The sequence below is a fragment of the Gracilinanus agilis genome, chromosome 3, assembly GCF_016433145.1.
Source record: "Gracilinanus agilis isolate LMUSP501 chromosome 3, AgileGrace, whole genome shotgun sequence".
Taxonomy (NCBI): domain Eukaryota; kingdom Metazoa; phylum Chordata; class Mammalia; order Didelphimorphia; family Didelphidae; genus Gracilinanus; species Gracilinanus agilis.
In genome coordinates this window covers 117,085,438-117,095,238 of record NC_058132.1, presented here as the reverse complement: position 1 = coordinate 117,095,238, position 9,801 = coordinate 117,085,438, and the positions used below count along the sequence as shown (strand labels likewise).

The window sequence follows — 9,801 nt, the reverse complement described above, 5'->3', positions numbered from 1 at the left end:
ACCTATATCTATATCTATCTATCTATCTATCTATCTATCTATCTATATATATATATATATATATATATATATATATATATATATAGGTTTTGATGCAGAGGAGCCAGAGAAGGCAATTGCTGACAGCTGAGACACAGAGGATTCTGGGAATTTCTCCAGGGGAAGAGGAGAGTAGGAGAGGTCTTGGGGCAAAGGACTGGGAAGAGGGAGGAGGAGGACATCCCAGCTTGGATCCAGTCCTGAGGGCTTCCTGAGGATCTTGCTTTTGGAAATTGAAATCCTGATTCCGTGGTCAAAGCCATTCCATCACATCTCACCCATCAAGACTTCAACCATCGATTCAGCTAAGTTTGGACTCCATTTTGGGAGCAATCACTTAGTCTCCTTCACCCATTTACCCAACCTTGCTGAGAGACCCCTTTCAGTCAAAACTTATAATTATAGAAAAGGATAGAGACAGTAAAATAGAAATAGAAGGAGAAGGGGTGAGGGGAGATGCTTAGGAGTGGGAACCACTATGGTTCCCACCTAAGTGATGGACCCCATAGGAACAGTGAAGAGGGCACCCCAAAATCCCTCTGCCCTTTACCCTTTTCCCCAATCCCTGATTTTGCAAATAATAAAAAGCCATTCAACAGTAGTGTTCCAGAGTGCCTAAGAGACAAGGGAGAGGGGAACCACAGCTTGGTTTGGCTGCCTCCATCTTGAAGCCAGACCACCCGTTGTGAAATTAACTGATTGGGGGGAGGTTTGTGTGAACCTCGTCTTTATTCAGGATCAGATTAGGGTACCACATACCTCCTCTTATAGGGAAGCCTTGCCCCAACTCCTGAGGAGCACCATGACCATCCAGGTTACACATTTTTGGGGTGACACCCCCTGAAAGTCTCCCAGTGTATACTCGGCCCCAGGGGAGAACTGGAAGAAAGACTCATCACATAGACTTTCTCTATCTCCCTTCTATGTAACATCCACTTCTGGCCCTTTTTTATTATTACAGTTTCAGATCCAGTAGTGGTGTTGTTGGGTCAAAGGTATGCTCTTTTGTCTTGGAACAAATATTTAATATTTATTCTAAGACAGAAGGCAAGGACTTAAAAAAAAAGAATGTGGGAGTTACCTCACTTCATACTGGTTCACAATAACTAATTGCTAAATTTTTAGAGTGAACATTTTCACTTTGGAATTCAGCAAACCTACAAATCAGGGTTTGATTTATTCTTTTGTCAATTAGTTGGACTTAAGAAAATAATGGAGAAAATATGAAAAATGCAGATTAAACATAAAAGTGGAATTTTTTTTCCTGGTAAGCCAATTACCAGCACATTCCTGGTTTTAGCCTGTTACAATAATCCTGCCTTGTTTTTTATGTTCAGTTGACTATTTTTGTTGACAATTAAGTTTATTAGAATGATTTTAAAACCTGCCTTGATATAGCTAATAAATTTAGTAGACAGGGCATCAGTTTCATCTGTGAACTGTTCTCTTTCTTCTCCTGAGTTATTATTGTCAGTCAAAAGGGAAGGCTCTTGATGAAATTCCTGATGAAATTCCCCTGATGAGAAAATAAAGAGAAAAGATAAAAAAAATTATCAGACACAGGACCACTACTAAGACAATTCACATTTATCTAAAAACTTGGCTTCTAAAATTCAAAGGATATAGTGGCTAAAATAGACAACAGAAAAGAGAAGTAGAGAGCTGTAAATTGGATTTTAAAATGATGCCTGTGTCTCTACTTCTTGCATGGCTGAATGGCAGAGAAGGAAACAGGGGAGTTAAAGGGAACAGTGTTTGGAGCTTATCCAAAGAGTAACAGAAAATGAAGGCCATTTTTAATGAACTGAAAGATGGATGAATAGAATGTGTGTGGTTTTCTGGAGAAAATTCATTTTTTAAATGCAAAATTAGGCTAGAGTCTTGAGCTACATACTAATTAATTAATTCTAAAGGAATCTGACTGTAAGACAGAAATCAGTGAGTGAAAAAGAACACTCTCAGTAGGTTTAAGGAATGATACTAAGGTTGTAATTAATAACAATAAATGAATGAGAAAGATATCAAACCATTCCTTACTTGTCAGAAATTTTGTTTGATAAGATTATCTACTTTTCTATTTAGTTGTTTTATAGTAACATTTTTATCAGGATGTGCAAAATTCATATTTCTAACTGGAATGTCAAGAAAATGGGGTTAAATGTTAATTATTCAGACAAAATGAAGGATGTGCCATTGCCACTTGAAGGCAGAATACATTAATTGCAGCAAGTAAAGTGGATAAATCAATCTTTTGGGTACTTGCAAACTAAATTTATGAAGTGACACCACAGAATAAGTCATGGAGGATTCTGGCCTAAATGAATGTCCCATTTTGGACACCTTTTAGAAGTGCTAAAGAAATTGAGTGCCGATCAAAATTATATATTAATCAGCTCATGCTAACTCATGCTATAAACTGATATATTCCAAGTAATTACTTAGCCATATAAAAACTGAAAAGCATCTATTTTAGTATGTCTATTTGAAAGTCATTAATTAGAAGAGCAAAAATCCAAATACTTCCATCTGAAACTTGTGTAAAATTCCTATCCAGGTCAGGAATGGATTCTAGGACACTAAGCATCTAAATTTATGTGTCCCCAAAGAGGTCACTCATATCCAATGATAATAATAGTATCAAAGAAATTTAGAGCTATAAGGGCATTTATTCCAATCCCCTCACCTTGCAGATAAGGAAGCTAAGGCTCAGATAGTTTGAGTGATTTGTCAAATGACAGATAGGTAATTAATGGCTGAGCTGGGACTGGAACTCACACTTCATTGATTCAAGAAATATTGATTAACCTTGCACTCTTGTGTAGTAACAGCATTAGGTGCCAGGGAAATATAGTTCAGGTCAGTCCAGCAGGGAAAAGAATTATTCATTTGGAGAGACTATTTATTGTAAGCCACATCACCCGTTATTGAGAGCCAATTAAGGAATATGGGAAGAGGCAGGAAATACTAAATTACATAAATCTGTATGATGTTCCAGTCTGACCTGGAAATTAGAGCAAAAGGAAATCTAAAGTTCTCCTATAACCCCACTCCTCTCACTTGCAAGATTTAAAGCCAGGAACCACTAGAAATAACTAAAAACCAAAGGATTTGTCACAAATTGGGTGCTATTTACAAATACAGGCTAGATGCAACAGTCTTAAGATTCCCCAAATGTATGTGTCAGGGTCATCTCCATTGAATCATTCCTCAAATTCTCTATTAAAGAGGTGTTTCTCTTCAAGACAAGCAAGATCCAAAGAAATTTGGCTTTGGAGTAAAAGGACCTACATTCAAATATCTCTGTCACTTCTTAGTTGTGTGAGCTTGATAAGTCACCTCTCTGGGCCTCAGTTTTCTTATCTATAAATGAAGGGACTGGAGTAGATGGACTTCGCATCTTTGATCCTTTGTGCAATGGTCATCTGTACAAGCACTTCTTCTATGTCTAGACTATGGAGCATAAAGGGGTAGAGACAGGCAAATGACAAGCACGAATCCAGGTAAAAGTGGACATCCTTAAAACTAGTCTTCTTTTGAGTAGTTTTGGGTCATTCCATGAGGCACTATAACCAAAAAACCCCCTTCATCTCCCCAACCCTGTTCACTCACATAAAGATGATCAGCTTGGATCCAGTCATAAATTCAAGGATTTGGAAGTAAGCAAAATGAAACATTCTCTGACTCTAACTAAAAAAGCTTGAATCCTTTTTGTAAGTTGGCTTTTTCCTCAGAGAAAACTGGTAGTAAAAATGAAGGGAACTGACACACTTTTAGATTAGTAGCTGCTTATAAGAAACATTTATAAGAAACAAGAAATATTTAAAAATATTTATCTATATTTAAGACAGAAAACTACACTTTGTCTTCTCGGTTTAAAAAATTTAACCCCTGATTTAAGTGGTGTAGGAAACTCCTAGTAAAGAAACTTCTACCAATGCAGATCAGTACCTTCTCTTCAATTTATAGACTTATCCTGAGTCTCAAGAGATTGACTGACTAGCTGAGGGCTCTCAACCCTTTTGGGTCTGAGGTGGGATTTCAACTGCAGTCATCTGATTCATGAACCAGACTCTTCTTTCACTGGCACCTGCCTGTCCTTGGATTCCTCCTTGTTTTCCCCCTTCATCCTCTCATACCTTTGACTGGGCTAAGGCGATGACATGAATCTTCCTTTACAATCTGCTCTTCTTCCATGATATTTGACATTGGTGCATTAAGGCTGACAGTATCTTCATCAGAAGGCTAAAAAAGAGTAGTTTAACTATGTCATTTGTGGAAAAATATTAAAATCATTCAAGAGGTAGTTATAGAAAATTTGCCACTTTAAATGAGGCACTTTGATAAAATGGAAGAAAGAACCGAATTAGGAAGAGAATGAATTAAATCCTAGTTTTGCCACTTAGCAGCTGTTATGTAGCAACCATAATTATTCAGATCAAACCTTAGGTTGGCATGTGTTTCTTTATTGATTGGGTGAACTCTAAACTAAAAAATTACAAGCAGTAGGAGAGTAATGGTTGTCTTGTATTTAAAGGGTAGAACCGACCCATCTGATTTTGGAATACTTTGTAATGAACAACCTGCAATTGAGCTTTACAATAGTTTCCTGCTAGCATAAAATCATGTGAAGGTAATTTAAAAAACCAACAGAAACCAAACAGTGTGGTTCTTTAGAGAGGAAATATCCTGTCTTCTTTGGAAAAAAGCAAAATTCTTTTCTTCCCTTTCTTATACTGACATTCTATCCTAATGCTATAATTGTCATAAAGGTGAAACTGGGCTGTCAAAGGCTAAGACAGAAGTCTATAAGGTATTACCATGCTAGAGAGGCTTAAGTTAGAGCAGTGATTCCCAAAGTGGGCACCACTGCCCCCTGGTGGGTGCTGCAGTGATCCAGGTGAGTGGTGATGGCCACAGGTGCATTTATCTTTCCTATTAATTGCTATTAAAATTAAAAAAACTTAATTTCCAAGGATGCTAAGTAATATTTTTTCTGGAAAGGGGGCAGTAAGCCAAAAAAGTTTGGGAACCACTGGCTTAGAGTATGGTCCTAGCAACAGACTACACATTTCTCATCATCCAAGGATCCACCTTGCCTTACGTGAAGGGGATCATCACCAGAAGCTTGCCTACCAGGACACAGCAATTTACGCTATCTACTTGGCATGGTGGTGATATGAGATCCTTGCAAAAACAGAATAGGCTTATTTTTTTAAAGTTAAAGAATGGATTGACAAATTCTTGGGAAATAGCAACCATACTGGTTTTCAAATCCAAGTTTTCAAATAGAAACAAAAATTAACTATGGCATGAACTTAATTCTTGCAAATTATTTTTGGCTATTGTGATTTAATGGTTTTAAAAAAACAACAAAACTCTTACTTTCTGTCTTAGAATCACTAATAAATATCTGTTCTAAGGCAGAAGAGTGGGGGTTAAGTGACTTTCCCAGGGTCACAGAGCTAGGATGTGACTTGGGTCAGAATTGAACTAGGGACCACCCCTCTCCAGGCTTGGCTTTCTATCTACTGAACCATCTAGCTGCCTCCATTTTATTAATTTTTAAAATTTGTATTACTAGTTATTGTAAAAAATCATCATTTAAAAATATGACTCATTCATCAAATATTTATTGAACATTTAATATGTGCACAGTATCAATTTGGAAAGAATTAGTTTTCATTTCCTTAAAGCAAGGTATTAAACCAATAACTAGAAAGCACAGCCAAAGTAAGAGAATAAGGAGTTATTCTTCAAACAACAAGACAAGAGAGATGACTAGAGAGCAATTTCCTTTCTAGATAACATGGGAGAAGTCTGTAAACTTTATTATTATAAAACTAAGTTCTGCAGTACTGCCAAGGTTATTGAGACCCAGTGAATGGTGAGCAGCAGAAGTAGGAAGGTGTCTGTATGTTTTTTTTGGGGGGAGAAAAACCTCTCCATTTCCTCCACTTGGCCTTACATTTTTAGTAAAGTTGACAAGATACACATATAAGAAAATAGTCACTGCATTAGAATAAGACAGTCGCTTTTCTTTTAAAATTGCAGATTGATTTACAATAAGCAAATTCTAAAATTTAATTTGGCATTTTGAATAATATTTTATGAACAAATTTAAATACAAATATGACTTTAGAAAGCATAATCTAGATGCTTCCTAATGCTTTCTAAATGCATTTCTACATGACTAGAGATTATAGTTCTTTTTATAGGCAGGTATATAATAATTAGTAACAGTTAATTCTGAAGCAAAAGCACAATTAAAATTTTTAAGGACATTTCAGAAAATTATATTATACATGATAACACATTATTCCTTAAACATGTAAGAAATATATTTCTTATAATTTCAAGAGGAGGGATGAAAGTTTAAAAGAAAAAAACAACTAGAGGAAGACTACCCACTATGTTAAATAGGAATTTAAATGGAAAAAAATGAAAGTAAGGAGAAGTCAATCAATTAAGGATTGAGTTGGGGGGTTACCCAAATAGTCAAGAGTATATAACTAATTACACAACCTTAAACATCTGCAAGAGAACAAGAAAAGTTAACTAGGAAAGAAAGTATGATAATAGGGTCTGAAACTATAAGGAATTTTAAATGGTTTGGGTTAATAAAAAGAAGCTAACTTAAAATGTTTCCCAAAGAGGGGTGTAAAGTAGTTATAAAATTGTGCAATCAAAAAGTAGGACTGCCATCATTAGAGGTCCTCAGTACAGTGCTTTTAAAAAACTGAACTGCTGTCCCATATAGACTTTCCAAGTCCATATACATGATAAAGCAACAAGCTGGTTAATATCATCAGCAAACAATAATTGCAAAGGACCTAATATTATATGGCAGTGTACCGGGTACCACTTAAAATGCTTTCTAAATAGAGCACAACTTTAAAAAAAAACACCAACATTTAGAGAATTACACCAAACAATAATCTATAGTCATTTTATAAAAGAATGGCTTAGATAGCATCAATCCAAGATTTAAGGCCAATTTCTTATTGGGGAAAATGTGAAAAACAGCATAATTTTGAGAAGCAAAAATTCATGCCAAATTGAAATGGGAGAAAGAAAGTATAGCAGACACCCTATAGGTCAGCAGAATTCATGAATAAGGCAGATATCTTACAAAGTAAAACTTAAATGGTATGTAAATTTGACATTCATTTGAACTTCTAAATGTCAGGTCTGTTATACTGAATATAGATATTTACCTTTGTACACAGTATTTCTGAAAAAAATTGATACTGTTATAATTAAGCAAGAGAGTTGAGAGAAAACACAATTTTTAAAAGTCCTTTTGTAGTGTTTGCAAATATATATATATATATTGCAAATAGTTCATTAAAGCATATCCAATTGAAATATAAAAATAACCTTTGGGACATTTGAAAGCTATAAAACTATATTTCTTTAAAATATTAAACTTCAGAAATTTTCCTAATTCAGCTTCACCACATACCCTATTAGCTTTTTCTTTTGCCTACTACCCTTTTCCAATGAGTCTAAACTAGTAAAGTTTTATTATGTCTTAACTTAGTAAAGAATGGCATCTTATAAAACCTTTTCTGCAGAATTAAATCTAAAACCCTATCTGGATTAAAACTCAAGAATAAAGAAATGCAGAAAAGACGCTTTCACTGAATGCCACAGGTATTTAAAAATGAAAGAAAAGAGAAAACAGTAGAGAGAGAGTGAAGAAAGGGACTGGGAGGGAGAGAGGAGGGGAGGGAGAGGAAGTAAATAAGAAGAGAAGAGGGAGGGAGGGGAGAGAGACAGGGGGAAAAAGAAGAGAGAGAGAGGGGAAAAAGGGAGAGAACAGCAAGAGCTGATGGGAGTGGGAATAAAACATAAATGCATCATTTCACAAGATGTAATAATATGTCCTTTCTATATGACTCAAAAGAAACTGCCTCAAAAATCATATGCTCCATCCTGGCCTTGGTATTACTCAAAAAGTCTCACCATATTGAGGAAGTTCAAAGTTAAGAAATAAAAATGATAAAAGTGTTGGGAGATCACTTTATGAAGGATTTCCCCCCTAGGGATGGAACAGTAGAGATCTACTTTTATCGTATTTTACTAAAAGCTTTTCCAGATGCTAACAGATTATAAATAAGATAATAAAATGTGTCAATGGAAGGCTATATATAACTATTAGAGGAGGCTACAGTATTAATATCGCTTCTTTTATAAAACTTTAATATTTTATCATGATATTTTAAAGGAACCCAATCCCAAGATCACAGGAAATAAAAATTTGGTCTTAAATCATGATTAATTAAGATGCATTATGAGTAAACTGCAATAGCATGCACATTCCATGAATCAGTCTCAATCAATCTCTCTCTCTCCTCTCTCCTAATGCTTTTTTAAATCTTTTAAGTTTTTATATACCTTTTGGTCAAATGTCAACAAGTATTAAGCATCACGGTGCCTAGAACAAAGTAGACTTTGTTCTTAACTTTTTCTGATCTATTATTGTTTTATCTATGTACAGGGCATATATTGGGCATGGAAGGAAATGTAGAAGAGAATGTAAAACAGAAGTCAGAGTGTCTGTACTTAAAAATTTCACACTATGGTCAAGGAAATAACATACGGATACGTGTGAAACAAATAAGTTGTACTGTAACTGAAAGTATAATCCCCCCAAAGCAGCAGTTAACTGAATTACCTCAGTGGCAGATAAACGTTTATCTCCATTATCACTTCCAACTCCTGAATCAGAATCTTTCTTGCTGGTATAGATGTCATCAATATTGAATTGAAATAAAACATACCACAAAATTCATGTCAAAAAATACATCAACTTTCAGTGTGATTATGATTTGTCTTAAATATGTTATCTTAAGAAATTACTTGGGAACTAACATTCTATCCAATAAATATTTATCTAACACACAATACCTATACAGTTTACAAAGCAATATGCTTGGTGGCCAAGAGAGATATAATTATTAAGATACTGTCCTTTTATGGATGGAGCTTAATCAATTGGACTAGAATTAATGAAATTGGGACATGAATCTAATTAAAATTTTAATTGGGGCTGATAGGAGAAAAATAATGGCTTGCCAATTCTTCTAGTTAGCTTTTCAGGGATTTTCACTATTGTCTAAGGACATGATATTAGACTCAGTACAGTTTCCTTTTTAAGGTTATAAATTTTATCATTTTTATGTTCCAATAAAGTGGTATATACCAAAGAGGCTATTTCCCCATGCCATCCACAATTTGGAGTTATAAAATAATTACTTTAAACAATTCTATAACCATATGTCCAGACTTGGTAAAAATCAATGACCTATTTTTTTTAGGGTGAATAGATTTTTTAAATCTTCAAATTAATTAATTAATTTAGAATGTTTTTCCATGGTTACATGATTCATGTTCTTTATCTCTCTTTTTCCCTCTCCCCTCCTGGAGCTGATGAGCAATTCCACTGGGTTATACCCATGCCATTATTCAAAACCTAATATCATATTATTAATATTTGCAATAGAGTGATCATTTAAAGTCAAAATCTCCAATTATATACCCATTGAACCATGTGATCAATCATATGTTTTTCTTCTACTTTTTTCTAAATGAGATCTGAGTAATGAAAGCAGTTTAAAAAACATTTATTGGAAAAATTGAGAAAAACTGAAGGTAAAAGTATTTCTAAGAGGAAGTCTAAAGATTTTTCAATGAGTTAAGCAAAAGATTACAAATGTTTCCTTTCTAAAAAGGAAAATTTCTAAGTTTTAAAAAGGACTT

The 9,801-nt window shown here is 34.5% G+C and overlaps 1 protein-coding gene across 3 annotated transcripts in view; it reads right to left on the bottom strand.

Annotated features, from left to right (window-relative positions):
• Positions 1–9,801, bottom strand: part of LRCH1 (leucine rich repeats and calponin homology domain containing 1) — a 226,324-nt gene that overhangs the window by 56,694 nt on the left and 159,829 nt on the right. For all 3 annotated transcript variants that reach the window (XM_044668223.1, XM_044668222.1, XM_044668221.1), the window contains exons 7-9: positions 8,717–8,780; positions 4,176–4,281; positions 1,428–1,555 (exon numbers count right to left, since the gene is read on the bottom strand). In XM_044668223.1, the coding sequence (XP_044524158.1) occupies positions 1,428–1,555; positions 4,176–4,281; positions 8,717–8,780 (298 nt within the window). The remainder of the gene's footprint in view (positions 1–1,427; positions 1,556–4,175; positions 4,282–8,716; positions 8,781–9,801) is intronic.